This window comes from Sciurus vulgaris (assembly GCF_902686455.1).
Source record: "Sciurus vulgaris genome assembly, chromosome: X".
In the NCBI taxonomy this organism is placed as follows: Eukaryota; Metazoa; Chordata; class Mammalia; order Rodentia; family Sciuridae; genus Sciurus; species Sciurus vulgaris.
This window is the reverse complement of record NC_136471.1, coordinates 123,603,486-123,622,305: the sequence shown is the minus strand read 5'-3', so window position 1 is coordinate 123,622,305 and position 18,820 is coordinate 123,603,486. Positions and strand designations below refer to the sequence as shown.

The 18,820-nt window shown below is 46.1% G+C and overlaps 1 protein-coding gene across 5 annotated transcripts in view; it reads right to left on the bottom strand.

Annotated features, from left to right (window-relative positions):
- Nucleotides 1-439: 439 nt before the first annotated feature.
- PHKA2 (phosphorylase kinase regulatory subunit alpha 2) overlaps nucleotides 440-18,820 on the bottom strand; it is a 73,452-nt gene continuing 55,071 nt past the window's right edge. For 4 of the 5 annotated variants that reach the window (XM_079125072.1, XM_079125071.1, XM_079125073.1 and 1 more), the window contains 14 exons: nucleotides 15,938-16,026; nucleotides 14,794-14,927; nucleotides 13,908-14,064; nucleotides 13,020-13,099; nucleotides 12,755-12,833; nucleotides 12,524-12,653; nucleotides 11,825-11,926; nucleotides 9,033-9,151; nucleotides 8,254-8,283; nucleotides 6,524-6,577; nucleotides 4,444-4,614; nucleotides 2,605-2,658; nucleotides 1,731-1,931; nucleotides 440-1,196 (listed from right to left, as the gene is read on the bottom strand). In XM_079125072.1, the coding sequence (XP_078981198.1) occupies nucleotides 1,026-1,196; nucleotides 1,731-1,931; nucleotides 2,605-2,658; nucleotides 4,444-4,614; nucleotides 6,524-6,577; nucleotides 8,254-8,283; nucleotides 9,033-9,151; nucleotides 11,825-11,926; nucleotides 12,524-12,653; nucleotides 12,755-12,833; nucleotides 13,020-13,099; nucleotides 13,908-14,064; nucleotides 14,794-14,927; nucleotides 15,938-16,026 (1,571 nt within the window). In that variant the 3' untranslated portion in view covers nucleotides 440-1,025. Of the gene's footprint in view, nucleotides 1,197-1,730; nucleotides 1,932-2,604; nucleotides 2,659-4,443; nucleotides 4,615-6,523; nucleotides 6,578-8,253; nucleotides 8,284-9,032; nucleotides 9,152-11,824; nucleotides 11,927-12,523; nucleotides 12,654-12,754; nucleotides 12,834-13,019; nucleotides 13,100-13,907; nucleotides 14,065-14,793; nucleotides 14,928-15,937; nucleotides 16,027-18,820 lie in introns of those variants that run through there. The other variant, XR_013761289.1, reaches the window with a different exon arrangement.

Genomic DNA, 18,820 nt, shown 5'->3' with positions numbered 1-18,820 from the left:
ATTCACAATGTGGTCACAGCTCATCTTTCTCTACAACCATTGCCTCTAACCACACCCAAGGTGAGGATGCAAAAGCTTCTATGAAAAGGGTTCAAGTTCCCAGCCTGGCTCTATTTTTAAGAGGAAAGCATTGTTTCTGTGGGAACACACCATTAATTTCCATGGCACCTACTGACTCATTCATCACGTGATGGATCCTCTTTAACCTGGGAGGGCAGAGACAGGGGACTCCCTACCTGCTCCAGCTCCAAAACAAGTTTATTTGGCTATTATAAAAGTCAGAGTCTCACCTCTTTTTTTTTTCTTTTCTAGATTCTGGAAGACATGGGAGTTTTTATAAGGCAGGAGACACCCCCAGTTCATGGGCAGCCAGGATGAAATTCTTGAAGATGTGAGCCAAAATTAACTGGGAGCAATTGTAAAAATCTTGGCAACAGAATTGTTACATGAAGTCAGCCATGCTAACAGAGCAGCTAAGAAGAAAGCAGGGTACAAGACAACCAAAATTCCACAGAAAGATAGAATTGTTCTATTTGGTAAACAGTTTGGTCCCCAGACAGACTGCATCCTGTTAAGATGTTCCCTTGTCAAGGTCTGCTTGTCTAGCTATTGCTGCTGGAAGGATCTTTCCATCTTTAAGATGTGTCACTAGCTCATCGAACCTATTTCTGTAACTCTCTGAGAGCCAATTTAAGCTGGCTTCTCAGTTCACTCTGCACTCAAAAGAGACCAATTTCCAATTCCTTCTTAGAGTCCATGAGACCAGATGCTGTGACAAATGTTCCAGCAAAATGAACCTAGAAAATGATCCCAGGGTACTCCTGGGGGGAGCACAGGATTCATCAGCTCGATCTGTGGTTTAAACATACATTGGTTTCGGGTTGAGTGCTGCCATCTCCTCCCAGTGAACATTTCTGATGGGGCATGCTTTTGTGACAGCATAGGGGATCTTGGGGGACAGAAGGAAATTCCCAATGAGGCTAGGAGGCAAGTGACGGATTCAGAGGGTGATCATGTTTACAGTCCTACTGCATCTGACAGCCTGAAATAGGCAGCAGTTCCTGCAAATGAGAAGCCACTGCTTTTGTTAGGTAAGTCATTGTCCCATAAGCTCCACTTGGAGCGCTGTCATAAAAGAAGTGGCAAATTCCCGTGGCTTGGTCCTTCTCCAGGGTATCTGTGGCTCCGATTGACACCTGCAGCAGGAAAGAGCAGAGGGAACGTGAGCAGAGTCCACCTCCTCCCCAACCCCACAAGATTCTTCTGCATGTGGGAGGTGGCCAGGGTGGGTGAGGTTCAAGGCCAGGCTTCACTGAAGAGAGCCAGTGCCTCTCAGCGGGCAGGGCATTGCGCCTGTGCTCTGGGCTGGCCCGTATTCCCACAGACCCTCGTTTGCAGCTCCACACTGACTATGAGAGGGCAGCTTCTTTGCCTAACTTGATTTGGTATACAGGATAAGTGGTTTGCCCAGAGCCACATGTAGCAAGTGGTGGTGTTTAGACTAAAAGCTACACTGATGCAGGCCTGTCCAGAGGTCTTTAGATTTCCCAAGTGGCCGCTGTGCCATTTCCTAACCAAGTGGAAATTTTTTCACCATCTGATGACATTTTCTTTGTAGTATATTCCTTCCTATTGGACACAGAAGCTCCAGTCTCAACAGAGATACATGCTGGCCAACCTGACTACCTGGCTTCAGCTGTGGGGTGAGCAGATGGTCCGGGCACACCTACCTGGTCCTGCAGAAACAGCTGATTGGCCATCTGCACAATCTGATCCACATGGATGATGCCCCCAATGCTGTCCATCTCTGTGTCTGAGAGCAGCGTGAGCACCATGATGGTTTCCACCAGCAGCTGCCGGTACTCGGGCTGGGGCACACGGTTCAGCACTGACTCCACATGGACAGCAAACTTGATCTCATGTGGAGTCATCTGTCAAAGGGACAGGCAGGGGGCCAGCAGTGAGATGAGACAGACACAGCCCTGGAACCAATGCTTTCCCCAGCACCATTGGGACTCAGCTCAAATGCCACCTCTCTCTGGTCACTGCCTTGATTCTGTAGCGGGAACCCTCTGAATAGGAGGTTAAGCACTCTGCCCTAGGAGCCAGCTGGCCTTGTCCTGATCTCCTGTGTCTACCCACTGGACTGTGACTTACACATAGGGACCATTTCCTATGGGCATAGGGACCATTTCTTATTTTTCTTTTCATCACTCCCTGCCTTGGGCAGGGTAAAAACTAGAAACATCCATTTTTGAAAGAATGCATGGGGTAGGAGGAGGGGTAAGCCAGGGGAGATGACTGCTTGCAGCTCAAGAAAAGAGGCCCATGGAGGCCACATGTGGGTCTAGTATGTGTGGGAGGAAGCTTGGCTGGGGTTTTCAGGGGTCCTGGGCAAAATATCAAGAGCTTGATAATCTGGAAATGCTGTTTCTGAACAAGAGAGAAAAGGTGACCAGAAAGAAGCTGCACAATTTCAGGGTGAAGTGGCAGAAAAGAGCAGACCTACAAACAGCCTGACTATTCAGAACAAGTTTGCCAGGTGTGTGAGTGTCCAGAGCCCATAAAATAAACCCATGGAGGTATGGCTTCTCCTCCTCATACCTCTTGGGTTGTTGAGGACGGGAGGACGTAGCCATCGATGGAGAGACCGTGGCACTGGAGGAAGAACACACATTTCAGTCAGATTCCAGGACATGGTAAAAGTGCTCACACGCACTTGCTTGCACAGCTCTCCCTGCCCTGGAAATCTGCACGAGGGCTGGAACACGCCAGACTGTCAGTTATTTTTAGAGCGCTGTTCTCACTGCCCACAGGCTGTGTTTTCGATGGAACAATTCTAGGGAAACCAGCAGGCATCTTTCAGATCCCGCACGAATAATGCCCTTGGGAGCTATGGTGTCCTCCTCCCTGGAGGCTCCATGTTTCACTTGGCAACTGGGCCCTGGAGCCTGCCAGGCACCCTTTGGTGCCATAACGAAGGGAGATTTTCATGGCTCTTGCTGGTGAAATGATGCTTCTGTGCCTTTACGGGCGTCTATTTTCAAGATTTCTATAATAAGCACCAATCACAAAAGACTCGAGCACATGCACAGACATGCACATGCACACCGTGTACATAAATATCAAGCAGGCTCAATACACAGTGCTGCTCTTTCATAATAAAAGCATCTTGGTATTGTGCCAGTGGAAGTCCGGATGGAAGCATGGTGCCCCAGGAAGAGTGGGGAGATTTTCTAGGAACAGTTTTTCCTAGCCTAATGGCCACTTTCTAACTGCTAGTGTACTGGCTGGGCTGGCAGCAGCCACCCTGCCTTCACCCCTGCCTGGGGACTCCTGGAAAGAGGCAGGGGATGGCGCACGAGGGGCATCCACAGCTCTGAGGGCTCCACCCCAGCTACTTGTGGACAGGGCCTGCTCTGAACTCCTCTCACCCAGCTTTGCAGCTGCCCTGAGGAAGATCTCAGACCCAGAAAGTGCAGAGGCCAAAGCTCCATGACTGGCCAAAGGCACTTGCTACAGAAAGAACACAGACCAAATGGTGCTGTGGCTTTGCAAAGGGGGTAGACTACGTTCGGCTTTGGGTTACTGCATCCGCACTTCTCTCCTACTGTGAAATGAGCGAGGAAGAAATCATTTAGGGAAAAAACATCTGTCTCGGTTTGCATAGAAGCTTTTACTGAGGCACACTCCCTCCGTGGGAGAGGCAGGAAAAGCTCTGGTGGGGCCTGGGGAGCTGCGTGAATGTTCTGAGGCCCATGTGGGAGGAGATGGATGGTGGGATGCACAGAACAAAGGGCCCATCCTCCCACACTGCCCCCTCCTTGGCCCCGGGCATTCATACAGGCTCTCCCGTGTTCAGGTGTGCAGTACAGTCTGGCTGTGTCACCTCTCCTTGGTTTCCAGCCACGACCTTCAATGAGAATTTAACAGATGGGAAAACAACCCTGTCTGATAGCCAGAAGAGCAGTGGGAAGCTGGCTAGGGAGGTGAGGCTTGGGGTCCCTGTCCTCCAGGTAAAGAAGCAGGGGCAGCCTGGGATGGGGGGGTGTTGGGGGGAGTGTGCCTTCAGAACACACAGGACTGGGTGCCACACTGGAAGCTCCTGAACACTCTCAGGACCTAACATAGTGTCCTGCAGACACCAACTAATAGGTAGAGGCCAGGGATGCTGCTACACACCCCACAGTGCGTGGGATAGTTCTCAACAGCAGAGACGTACTTGGGCCAGACGTCAACAGTGCCGAGGTGGAGAAACCCTGCTCTAGACTATGAGCTACTCAAGGTCAGGGGCTGTGTGTTTGCTTGTTCTGTAGCCATCTGGTACCTGATACCTGGCAGTGTCGCCATGACCCATAGAGGCAATAGAGGGCTGGCTCATTTGCCTGGGAACACGTCTCCTAATACCAGTGCATGCAGAGTGTGGCCCAGCGCCCAGCTCACCTTCTGAAGGATCTTCCACACCTTCTGGTAGAATCCCACTGGGACCCTGTTGATGGCCCCATCCAGCCTTCTCCTGCGTAGCCACTGGCCCTGCCGCTCCCCCCAGCCAATGTGATATCCTCCCGAGTCTGATGATGATGTGCCCGTGGGTGAGGATGGGGTGCTGGACCTCTGCAAGACAGAAAGCAAGTCGTCTTCACCTTGAGGGCTGCCCAGCAGGCGCCCAAGGGAAAGCTCACCTCCATGAAGGCTGGCTCAGTGAGCTAGTCAAAATCACTAGATGCCACTCACCCAGGGAAGGACATGGTTCCTCGCCCACTTTGTCTGCTCTTTGATGCTGGACTACTATTTTGCTGTCCGGGTTGGTTACTTAATTCCTCCCAGCCTCCAAGAGGTAGTAGAACACTCAGAGGACCCAAACTCAGGGCATTGGCCAAGCAGGGATGACGTGGGTTCTGTGATCAGGTCACAGAGGTGCCAACCCCGACTCGGTAACAGCTGCAGCAGAGACCCAGCTGAGGCTGCCCTGGTCCTACACTAGCACCAACCTCCTCCCTGGTCACATCTGCACAACAGGGAGCTGGCTGTGGGCATTTGCTGAGTGAAGACTGTCTTGTACCGAGTGCTCCTGAGGGGCAGATGTCCTCCTGAGGGCTCTCCCTGAGGAGAGCTCTGAGAGAGATGCTGGCCCTCACAGCAGGTGAGCCTCTCTGGCCTGCAGTCCAGGGAACAAATGCCAAAGTGTCCAGTTTAGCAGCATCACAAAGGAGTGATGGTCACTTCCCCTTATTGCAAGTACCACACAGAATACCACACCTCCTACAACAGGGAAGGACCCAGAGACAAAGACAAAAGTCAAGGCTAGGAATCCCCAGTTAGTGGCAGGGACCTCAGAGATTTTGGCATTTCCACCCATGTTTTTCACTTCTATTTGCTGCTCTCCTGTTCTTGGCCTTGGTGGGGCCACAGCAGCTCTGAGCTGGGATTGGCCCTGGTGACACAAGGTAGGAGGGTGTCATCTCCTTCCCACTCTTCCCAAGGCTGGAATCCTTCTGGGTTCTGTGAGGACAGCACTGTTGCAGGGCTGCCCATGACCAAACAGCAGCTCCCGCTGGGGCCTGGAAACCAGAACCATCCACGTCTCCTTGCCGGAGCAAAGCTTGGCCTGCTGTCTTGCCCAGGATGGGTTCTAGCCACTCAACCTCCAGGTCGGGGCAGGGGTAACCCACGTTCTTATACATGCCTTCATCCTAGATTATTTGGCACTTTGATTTTTCAATGCGCAATATTGAATTTAAAGATTTAAAAGTAAAATCCCAATAGTAAGCACACTAGCAGGGCAGGAGGCGGGCTTCTCTCTGCATTCATCTTGGCTTCAACAGATCTTATTTTGAAAAAGGCAGGCTGGGTTATTCCATTGGGCTCATTACGGCCATTTAAATAAGGCAACAATTAGCTACAAATAAAAGTAATTACAGCCAAGCTCATCAATGACTCAGCTGATTTTCTCTTGGTTTCGGGAGGCTGAGCTTCAGACTTGTCTTTGTGATTAGAACATTTCTTAGGCCTTCACTTGAGCTGGAACCTCACACAGAGCTGGGCCACGTGGGTGTAAAGTGCTGGTCAGCATGTGCTTCCCTGCCGCAGCTCGACACTCAATAAAAAATATGAAATCAAGGCCCTGAAGGTTCCAGAAGCTCCTGGAAACTGGTGAGGAAAGCACTCCTCAACCACACCATGCTGAGGAGCTTAAGCAGAGAGAACTGACAGCTCAAGAGGGAAAACAAAGTTCAGTTCAACAACGTCTCAGCCTTTCTAGAAATTCCTCAAAATGACAGTTGGAGGAGACTGTACACACTGCTCGAATCTTCAGAAGTCAGGGGTGAGGACTGGGATGAAGCTCGGTGCTGGAGCGCTTGCCTAGCAATACAGAGACCCCGGGTTCCATCCCCAGCATTGCACAGGCACAAAAACCCAAACAAGCCAGGGATGCAGTGGGAGCATGAGTAAGGCCAGAAGATTGACACGGTATGAACACAGAAGAGGGGACAGGGAGGGACAAGATGCGACGCATGTTTACCGCAGACTTAGAAGAATGCACGCTGCTGGATGCGGCCTGACCCACAGGAAAGAACTACAAAACAAAAAGAATCGACTCAGTTACCATGAAGACACCAAGAGACACCAGTAGCATAGGTACACAGGCATGAAAAGTGCCCAGGAGCTGTATTGCCTGTCACATAGAACTGTGATACATAAAATTTTCAGGACAATATACTTGATAATAAATGACTGTTACTGGTGTACCTATTTACTACACCATACTTTTTAATCATTAAAAAAAAAAAAAAAAAAAAAAGGGCCCAGGAAAGAGGGTATGGAGAAGGCTGGTTAAAGAGGTTCTCACTCAGCAGCTCAGGTGACCTAGCCTCAGGGCACACCTTGGCACAAAACTGAGCCCCAGCTCCAGGGTCTTTCTTCAGATAGTAAATATTACCAGATGCTGTTTGCTTATGCAAACTGCCTAATCAAGGTGGAATGTTTTCCAAACTCAGCCATGAAATGCTGATGTTTTGAGTCATGAAAATCTAGAGATGGACAAAATGCCCATAACCACCGCTAACTAGCTGGCATCTAACAGGCATCCCATAGGTTATTTGTTAAATGCACACGTGTGATCAGGCTGATGTCCTTTGGCCATACTAGTATTTCCTCATCTAAAAACATAGACTCTACTCTTAGGTTACAAGAGTATGGTCTGTATACCTGGTGTTCTTGCAAAAGTGAATAGAAATTTAAAATGCCATGGCACTGATTAAATTTTTAACAGAGGCTGTTTCCTTAACATAAGTAGCAAATACAAAACTTGTACTGTCTAGTTCAATACAAATCCATCAAAGAAGAAAGGTGATCATTCCATCTGTACCATGCAAGGACAGAATTAAATGAAGGTGGCAGGTACCATCCTTATTCACCCGTGCTCAGACCAGCAGAGCATGGGTAACCAGAGGAATGGCGCCACCAAGTGGCTGACAAAAGAAGACATTTGGAAAGCTGGTTCCTTACTTGGAAGAAGCATAAATTAGAATGAGAGATAAGTATGTTTTATCCATGAACAATGTGTGCAATCTGCATTTACATGTCAATATGTGTTTCCTCTATACTCTTCTGGTCATAGGGACATCGACTCATTAGAAATGTGATTCTGGAAGCCAGGTGTGGTGGTGTGCACCTGTAGTCCCAGCTGCTCAGGAGGGTGAGGCAGGGGGATTGCTCGAGCCCAGGAGTCTGGGGCCAGCCTGCATCACACAGTGAGACTCATCTCTTAAGAAACAGTGACTCCAAATTTCTAGAGGAAGGAAGATACCACAGGGTGGCATAGAAGAACAGTAGCCTTACATTGTTTTCCTTCCAGAGTTAAATCCCCCCAGGTCATCTGGGGACAGGAATAGCCCTAGTCTTTCTATTGATACTTATACCCAATTTAGCTCCTCCTTAGATCCCCTATTTAGTTTCTTCTTTTTGAACTGAAACTCTGAGGCAGAGCCCAGACTTTCTCTTTTACTAAGTATCCTATAAAGCCCAAGAATTTGACAAATGAATTTTTTTGAAGCATGGAGCAAGTCACTTCTGTCTTCAAGTGCTGCTCATTTTCTGTCCCTGGGGATTGTCTGACTGTGCCACTTTGATGGACAGAATCGTTCCTTCACCCATTCACACTCTGCATTTACAGCTTCACTTTCCACATTCAAGCCAGGAAGGACATGAAAGACACACAGTAAAGGATAAAACAAGGCAAAAATGTTTCACCTGGTCATCAGCACTAAATCTCCTTGTCATCTGAAAGTTAAAACATCAGAAAATAAACAAAAACCAAATCAAGAACACCCTGATAACTTCTATCACCCTCTGATAATCCAGGGCAGTGATGGTCAACCTCAGGGGATGATCATTAGTGCCTCACAGACTCAAGCTAGGGGAACATGACCAGCATTTGAAATACAGGAGGAAATCCAAGTACATTGCTCATTGCAGATCTCCACCAGAAGGAAAGTCTATTTCCTACCATGGGTCATGGTCAAGGGCTAGCATGTTGAATCACAGTCCTGTGGGAGTCAGTTCAAAAGGATTTTTATTGTGAATTAAATAAAGTGGGACGAAAAAAGAGACATGGGTAAAAGGTGGGTAACATAGGTATTGTGGTTATTCCAGTCTATTTTCAGATCCTTCTATTTCAATTAAAGGACACATTTGGTGGAGAAATGATTTTTTCTTTCTGCATGTATGACTCTACTTTTTAAATGGCACAAAAACAAACATGAACAAAAGCGTGTTCTGGAATATATATATATATATTGAGGTTAGGGAACAGGCAGGTAGGTACAGATTGCACAGGGGCAGCTAGGGGGTACCTATCTGGGTACAGAGCTTTATTCAGATTCCAGGGCAGAAAGGACCTCACATCCTCTACAAAAAAGCAGGCTGCAGTCTCATTCCCTGGGTTTCTATGGCCTTCTGAGGTGAGACCAGGCAAGGGGAACCACTTCTCTTCCCACTTCCTGCTGCTGCCACTGCCAAGCTGTTCTTACCTGTTTCATCTCACTCCTCAGTCTGGTAATGCCACTTCTCTCAGTTTTGGTGACTCCAGTATGTCCCACCTCATGGATGGAGATGGCAGGGCTGGATGTGGAGGAGTGGATAGGGCGTACTAGAGGGAAAACACACACACATGTGGTTCTCAGGGACTATATATACAGCACCCACCCCGAGGGAGGAAATGTGTGTGATGTGCTTATTTGGGTTTGCACCTGTCTCCCTCACTTGACTATGAACTCTGTCAGTCCAGTCCTGCCTGTCCTGGCTAGTGCTGGGCTTTCAGTGCCAGAGGTGGCACAGGCTTACCACGAGGGTCTTGCAGGGCTGTGCGAAAGTGCAAACGTTCCTTTAGCAGTACACAAAACAGAGTGGCAGAAAACCCTTTATGAATTGAATATGCTTTTAAAAATCATTTTTTACTTTTCCTTGTGGAAAACTGAAACCATGTAACTAAGCAAGCCAGAAATAATAACATCTATTGACATTTTAGTTGTTATCCTGATAGGTTTTTTTCCTATGGTTGTGTTTTTCCTCTGGTAAATGTTTTTACCTTATAAAACAGAATCATCACATATATATAAACATGAGATATACATCATATATATTTATGTCTGATATGTATATATGTAGAGTCTGTGACCTTTCTGCACTTAATATGTTATCATGCCTTCCCAAGCCATTCAATGTCCTATCACCTTACATTTAATGATTGCATGACATCTGATTTCACAAGTAGGGGAATGGTCATGAACATACCCAATCCTATTTGTATTGTTGTAAAGGGTTCATTATGACTCACATGGAGGGCCCACACTGACCGTGCCATGCCCATGACTCTAAGAATGCCAGCAGTCCCTGGGGAAATGACAAAACTACATGGTGCTCATGACTTTTAGGTACCTGTGGCTGTGAGTCAGTCACTGTCTAGACACTGGATGCAGGTGCAAATGCATGGTGCCCAGGGATGACAGGGATCTGGGGCAGAATTTAGTGCTGCAGGGGTGCAGGGAGGAGAGCCCACCCCAGCCACAGGGGTACTGAGCCTACTGGAGGACCATGGGCCATGGGTAAATGTGGGAGAGCCAGGCATATAGTGCTGCAGAGGCCCCAGTGGGCAAGGAGACTCTCCTGCCACCCCGCCCCTTACTTCCAGTCTACTGCACAAGCCTCAGGACTCACACCTGTCCCTGGCCTACCCTCTCCATGGGCCTGGCCTCTGAACTATGGTCACAAGGAATTTCTGTAAAAGGCAAGTTTGATCATGTCCCTGCCCACTTGGAATCCTCCTAGGCCTGGATCTGTCTTTAGGAGAAAGCCCCCCCAAATCCTCTTGATGCCACCTAAAGCCCTACTGAATGGGCCTCACCTGTCCTTCTAGCCCCTCACCTCTGAGCCACACGTGCTATTCTGGGCATTTGTACTGCTGTTCCCTCTCACCCCCTGCCCCACTTTGCAGGCCCAGCTGGAAGGTCATTCCCCACCTGACACCACTGAATCCAGGGGAAATGGAGGGCAGTGGAGAGGGAGGAGAACACCAAGACACACAATGATCAGCCTGATAGGGAAGAGGGGCACCAGGGCAGGTGGAAAGTGGAAGCCAAAAGAGGTCTGGGAAGCTCCAGAAGGGTCTGTATGGGATGTTCACGGGAAACAGCTATCTTGGATATCTCAGGATGTAATCAGAATTCCAAGAATTCTAAGTCTATTTGAGCTTCCTAGTTTATAAAAACTGAATAATTACAAATGAAGAAATGATGTTTTATTTTAAAAAGATAGCTCATCTTCTGTTCTTACTTTTAATCAGCCATTTTTGGGCTTTCAAATGATATTACTCAGTTCCTAGTGTTGTAAGCATCTATAGCTTTACATCTAATGCCAATTATCTGTGTCAAACCATGTACACCACTATGATGAGAACACATTATTTATCTAGTACATTTATATTTCAAGGATTGTGCATTGGAAAGAACTGGAAATTACTTTTGGACAAGGGTCCTGAGCATTCCTGCCTTGGGAAAGGAGAAAAAGCCACCAATAGGCATCTGATTCCTTTTGTGCCTTTGGAAAAATACAAAGTACCCAGTGTCCTTCTTATTAAATAAAAGGAATGACAGCCCACAGTGTATTTTTTTAGCTTGATGAAATAAATCCACCAATGTGGCTGCAAATCGTTTAGCTTTTTTATGAGGAGGAGAAATGATAATTGCTTCAATTATAATTAGGGAGCATTTCAGAACAAGGACTTGGGTGATTATATTTCTTAGCCCTGCAAGTAGGGTTCCGGGACAGATAAACTGAGCAACCAAGACTGGGCTGAGGCAAGTGAACTGGCCTTCAGAGGTTGAAGAGGGTCTTCTTCCTGTCCCATGGAAGATGACATGGGACCTGGCTGAGATCGCATCTACCCAAACCAAAGGCCAGGCCACTTCAGGCGATCTGAAAAACAATTCTTTCATCCTGACACTTGGGGTCAACCCCTACCCCCACAGCACTTGAGCTGCAAGTGATGACAGCTAGTGCTCATGGCCACAGGAGACACAAGATGCAGAGGCATGACACTGTGCCCATGTGCCACTGCAACCTGTGGAAGAAGTGCTGTCTCAGCAAAAATGTGAGGGTGTCCTGAAGCCTTAAAAGCAGGAACATTGAGCCTAGGCCTCTGTCCAGCCCATTAAAACAGGAACAGTACAATCACACACTGCTCAGGTCTGAATCTCAAGTACTGATGTTGATTTGTGTGGCAGGGAAGCAGCTCCCTGTAGGGGTACCCAGAGCAATTACTCACCGCTTCTTTCCACACCAAACTCTTTTCCGCTCAGAATATGGTGCAGGAGATTTTTCATATCAAAAGGGCTAAGGTTCATCAAACTCTCAGAAGCTTCTTCTCCTACAAACAAACATCTTTTAAGTGTCCCAGACCCAGGGCTGGTGGCAGGTGAAGGCATAGTCACAGTACAGACATGGTGGACCTGGGTGGGAGGGGTTGCCAAAGGATGCAGTGGCAGGTCTCCCTGCTCAGGATCGCCTCACTGGCGCTGCAGGGAAAGGCACTGGCCTCTGGGGATTCTAAATGCTGTTGTTTAAATTGGTACAATTTGCTTAATTCCTAGACACATACACATATTTTTTGGCAACGTCCTGATCCCTGATGCTGGGATGTGCCTTGTGATTACTATTTATATTTCAATTGGGAGGACTCTTTCCAGTAAAGTTGTTACTAAATGGAGGATGACATTTCACAGCAAGAATAGCAGGAAGGAGCTTAGCTTTTAGGTACCGAAAGGTTCTCATGGTAAATATCACTAGTGCCTCGTCACTCGTGTCTTAGGAACTTCAGTGCCGTGTGCCTGTATGACCGGACTGGCGGGTGGCATTGGAAGCCAACAGAAATATTGGAACAGGGGTCTCTTCAGAGCAAGGCCTCAAGGCCAGGTGCTGGGGTGGGGCCGGGCAGGAAGGAGCTTCAGAAGCCACTGCCTCTCACCTGAGCAGTTCAGGCTCCGTGCCAGCTCTGTGGCCATCACCTGAATGATCAGCCCAATCCGGAGTCGGAGCATCTCCACGAAGAGGCTAGGCTGGGCCCTGACGTACATGGCAAGGTAAACTACAATCTCCTGGCAAAGATACATGGGGATGGGGCTTCAGAAACCCAGTGACCAAGGGGCCCCCTGGCACTCTGAGGAAGACTGTGACCCCTCCCACGCCAGCCCCAGACCTGTGTGAGGACTGCGATGCTGATGTCCTGCCCGCTGGCCTCGTAGATGAGTTTTGTGAGCTCCTCTGGAGGAAGAGGCCTAGGAAGGAGCAGGCCGCAAACACAATGAGGTGCCTGGGATCAGGGCCTCCTGGTCCTTCATGTAAGATCCCTGTTTTCTGTACTGCCAGTGCCCATGTGACAGAAGGCCTCCGGAATAGTACACAGCCCTGCTGTTTTCCCACTGCTGTCTCACAAACCTGAGGTCCCTGGGTCATGGACTTACGCAGAGATAGTCTTCTCCCGGGGCTCAGGCGGTAACCCCACAGTGAGCTGCTTCTGGTGGGACAGCAGGTCTGCACAGGCCTAAATATGTATTTGGGAGAAAGGGTGAGAGAGAGAAAGGGAAAGGGGGTGGGTAGAAGAGAGATTAGGCAAAGCCAACTGGATCACTGTCAATAAAGTCATAAATTTACCTTTACAAACATATGATCCACATTGCTCTTTGTTTGAAAAATTCATACCCAGACCCCAGACTAAGCAACCCAGGCAGGCTGGGTCTCTATCTCCCAGGTGTTGCCCCAGGCATGGCTCTGCAAGGCTCATCAGTAGGCATTTAATGCCCATCCACTGCAGCAGATGCCTTGGGCTCTCTGATGCTTGACAAGGCAGGATGAGTCCTCAAGTAGTGATGGTAAGAGAGAATGATCACACTGTATTCCCAACTTACCAGTTTCCCCATTTCTCACATATAATAAATACCACCACCTTGCCCGAATACTGAGCTTCAGTGTTGTAGAAAGTGGTTCTGGATTTGGCAGGGGCTCAGGGTAATAAATATTAATGATCACTGTACTGTGGATGTGCACAAATAAGAGAGCTATGTTTCAGAGGCTGCCTGGCCATAGAGTATCTTCATTTGATCTTGGCAAGCCTTTTCTGTGGTTAAGAATGAACCAAACTAATCAACTTGAATGTTCTCTCTGCTTTCCTTCCCAGAGCAATGGGAGGTCAGGGGAGAAGGGCTTGCCCCAGTACTGGATGAGGTCTCCACTTTCCTTTACAGATAAGAGGCACTTCCCTCGAGAGTTTCTGTAACTCCAAGATTGGAAGAGGAAGAGGGCATGGGGCTAAAGGGGATGAAGGACAACCCAGCAGGCATGGCTGCTCTGACCTCGGCAAGGACCTCCACCTTCTTCCTGAGCAGGCCTGAGATGTAGCGAATCAAACCCCACTCCTGGTTCAGGCCAGCTTTCCCATAGAGTTCGCTAAGAAGATTGTGAACAGTGACCCCATGCTGTCCTGAGAGATTAGTGTCCCAGTTGGGACCCCTGTCAAGAGACAGAAAAATGCAGAGATATGGTTCAGAATGTTTAGACTGCAAGAGGAAATGAATGTGCATCTTGTCAAGGAATCTGGCACTCCTGGTGCCTCAGCCTCACTGACAGGGTTCCATACTATTGAAGCATCCCTATGTCCTTTGAAACAGATTAATAAGGACATTGTAGGATCCTGGTCTCACTCAGCCTTCTTGTTCTAGGAGGTCAGCATCGGTAGGCAAAGAAGGGGATGGAAGGCTCATTCCTGGTGATCTTGGGTAACTTGAGTGAATATGATCATGACCCAGGGTTGCTGGAGGCTGAGAGACTAGGAAAATGAATTAATTACGGAGAACTGAGAAGGCTCAACCATAAATTTACTGTTGTGGCCTGAAAGTCTGTGTCCCCCTAAATTTCTATGTTAAAATACTAAAGTACTCAGGGTGATGATATTAGGGGATGGAGCCTTTGAGAGCTGATTATATCATGAGAACAGAGCCCCCATGATTGAGATTAGTGCCTTTATAGAAGGGGCCCAGAGAGCTAGCACATCCCTTCTACCATCTGAGGACACAGAGAAAAGGTGCCCTCCACCAGAAAGCTGGCTCTCTCCAGACACTGGATCTACTTGCACCTTGGTCTTGGATTTCCAGTTTCCAGAACCGTGAGAAATGCATTTCTGTTGTTTATAATACCAATTCTTATTGTGTTATAGCAACCCAAACAGACGAGGACACTTACTTTATTACATAAAGGATGTACAGAATGTCTGCTTGGTCCTGCAGATTTGAACAATCTTTCAGCTGTTCAACCAGCTTCTCACAGTCCAAGTCACCATGGTCATCTCTGGGCCACTGGAAGTCATCTTCAGGAGCCTGGCCATACAAAAGTCAAAAAGCAGGAGAGGGGTTGAGTATAGGAACTTTCAGATGATCAAGAAGTAAAACACCATCCTAGTCTTTGAACTCTGGCTGGACCTATTTTTCAGTGAATATTTTGTACCTTTTTATTTTTAGGCTCTTACTATTTTTGATCAGTGAATCACCATGTTGACCAATGTTTGCAAGAAACTGGAACAGGTTAAAATACGTGTAATTTTTATTAATTCAAAGTTCGAAAACAGGTAAAAATAACCTCTGCTGTTAGAAATTATCTTTAGACTATAGGGGGAGGAAGTGACTGAGAGGGAGCGAGAGGGAGCCACTTGTATATTGGCTCAGTGACAATTCATTTTAGTCTATACTTACGCTTTACATACCTTTTTGTCTTTATATATTATGCTTCAATAAAATTTGGTTTTTTTGGAAGCAAAGCAAACACAAAAATGCATGTTTTAAACAATGTAAAGTTGAAGTTAGGTTAAAATTTCTCCAGCAGGCACTGGATATTTTAATTCATGTGACATAAAATCAAGGAGAGACTTCAAAATAAAATACCAAATTATGGGAAGCAATAAGGAACAGCCTGAGATTTTTATGCTACTGAGAAGGTTCTTCCTGGTTTCCATGACCTTAGGAATATGAGTAACAGAACACTATAGCCTGTGCTGCATGTCTTCTGCCTTGGCTAGTTGACAGACAGGACAGGCCAAGGGGGACAACTAGTTCACTTCCATTAGTACCACTTGGGTTTTGATGGGTCAGCAGAAAGGTAAAATATAAAGGTCTGCACCAAATTTGGAGTACATGATGATGCCAATCATATTCCAGATAACTAAGTGATTGAATTCACATCAAAACTTGGAGCTTCTAAGTGGAAAAGTTCTGGATATCAAGAAATATACTCTTTCTTTTTAGTTTCAACATTTAAGAGAGTTCTTGGGACTAACCCAGCATTATAGAGCATTACACTTTTTAATTTTTTTAAATTATCCCAAATACTTTACCTTTTTTAGGAGTGGTTGAGGAGAATCAACAAGATTCAAAGACTTACGGTGGGCACTTAGAACTTTAGTTGGCAAAGTCATGGGAACGACTAGAAAACAAAATAATAGAGAACGCTTCTGAGGAGGAACTACGAAGTACTTCTTTTGAGAGGTGTGGTGGTTACTCCTCATTTAATACAATCCAAATGAGGAATGACTACTTGGTTTAGCTAATTTCAATGAAAATTTATTATGTAGCCACATCATGTGCTAAATTGGGGAATGAGAAATGAGCAGGAAATAGCTTTTTGCTTTGAGAGAATTTCATTTTTCCCTCCTAGAATTCAGGGGAAATTACTCAACATCTTAGGACTGGAACAAATCTTAGAAGAAATTGAGTCAGACCTCCCCCTCACCCCCATGAGGAAACTGAGATCCAGGGAAGGTAGTTTATTTATTTGTCCAAGGCTGCAATAGTTCCATAATCCAGGTGTCTCCACTTCCTGTTCGTTATGCATTTCATTCTACCACTGCTTTAGGTCTTATTTTTTAACCATCTTTGAATATTATTATCTGTATTCATTCATTAAGCCATCTCTATCTTCCAGGCTATATCATATTATCTCGGGAGACTAGGACGTTTTCAAGATAAAACTGATACATATTTAAAAGTTATTGATAGTTGGGCATGGTGGCACATGCCTATAATCCCAGCAACTTGGGAGGCTGAGGCAGGAGGATTCACAAGTCTGAGGCCAGCCTCAGCAACTTACTGAGGTCCTCGGCAATTTAGCATGACCTTGTCTCAAAATAAAAAATAAAAAGGGCTGGGTTGTGGCTCAGTGATTAAGAACCCCTGGGTTCAATGCTACCAAAAAAGAAAAAAAAAAGTATTTATAAATGCCCAGGTTACACTGGTGAATCTAATCAAACATTGGAATTTTACTTTGTTCCAAATCCCCGCTAAGACTATAGAAAATATTTTTAAAGAGACAAATCCTCAAGAATATGGGAAAAAAGGAGAAAGGTAGTAGTGACAAGATTTTGGAAGTGGAAAATCCAATGGATGAAAGATAACTAATTTAGCAGACATGAGGCAACCAAAGCCCAAGTCTACAGTGAGGAGATCCAAGAACCAATCAGATTTACATTAGAGAATCTTCAGAAGTCTCAGGAACTTGCTGCACCATGTGCCTCTGAAATTGGGGGTCCAAAGAGGGTGAACAAAATAAGGAAGACTGGAGAAAAGCTATGTGAGAAGCTTTGAGCTCCCTAGATGTCCTCCTCAACTCACACAGTGTGGGGACCCACCTTGCTCACTCTGAGAGGAGACTAGAGGGCTTCTCTGAACAGGGTGAAAGAGGGAGGGTGACTAGGTGGGGGCTGACCAGTACATCTGAAGGCCTGAGTACATTCCTTATGGAGACTAAGTAGCTATAGACATCCAGGCAAAAAGACCTTTACCTTTCAAGCAGGAGATAGAACAGGGCACTGGAAAATAGCTTTGGGAAATCTGATCAGTCTACAGCCATGGAATCCTGAGGCCACAAGTCCCATCCACATGCTTGGAGGAGGGACTCTAATGTGAAAAGACGGAAACTTAAAGAAGAAAAGGTGACTTGGGGGAAATGGAAACCATTCAGGGAGAAGAAAATGTAAGCCCAAACAAAAACAACCCACCCCCTCATTAATGTTCTTAGAATAATAAGAAATTATATTACATGCAGAAAACAAGAACAGATGAAATTTGGGAACTAAGATTTAAAACACAAAGGCAATTATACTCAGAACAGACAGAAAAATGGGAAAAAAAGAAGAAGAATGATAAAGACTTCTCTAGGAAATCAACACTGGAATCAATGAAATATTACAAAGCTAGAACTAGGAAAATATAAGGAAGGGAATGATTCAAGAAAGTTTTCAGAAAAATACAGGATGGAAAACCATAAATGTCCAGACTGGAAAGGCCTGCTAAATAATCCAACACAAAGGATGAAAACACCCAGATCACAGTACACCACTCAAATTTCAGAACTGGGAAGCAGGAAAGATCTTAAAAACTTTCAAAGAAAAAAAAACAGTTTATACTGAAAGGATCAAAAATTAGAATGGGTTTAGATTTCTCAATAGCAACACTGGTAGCAAGAAGACAATGAGGTAATGCTTTCAAAAAATCTCAAAAAAAAAAAAAAAAAAAAGGAATTTTCAATCTAGAATTCTACCCAGCCAAACTCTTAAATGGATATAGAATATTTTTAGATATTTTCAGACCTGCAAGTTCTCAACAATATAACCCACCATGTGCTGTTTCTCAGGAAATGACTGGATGTCCTCACTAGAATAAGAGAGTGAACCAAGAAAAAGGAAGACTTGAGAAACAGAAAAGAATAGAGCCAACCCAGGAGACAAGTCAAGGAACCCTCCAGGATGATGGTGAAGGAAGGTCCCAGACATGAGGGCAACCAAGTTAGAAGGGAACTTCAGAAACAAGCAAGTTGACGGCTGTCATTACCATGCCCTCTTTTATTGTACTAATATTTTTAAACTATTAAAAATAGTGAAACTATTCCAGAATGTGTTCCACTAAAAACAAAAAACAAAACAACAACAAAAAACCACCATCACCACCACCAACAACAAATCAGGAAAGAGGAACACATAGGGAACACAACAGATCCAAGAAACAAGGAATACGACTAAAGACATGAGCCCAAGGAAATTTCCAGGATGACAAGTACACAATAGGCTTAGAGTGCAGTTGGACAGAAAGATGGAGACTGTAAATAATGGGATCAAGGGCTTCACTGATATTATTACCTTGTGGAAGTTAGTATTGTGAGGCCATTGGAAGATAGAGAAAGAAATCAAAGCAAATGAAAAGACAGGGCAACTATTAAAACAAAA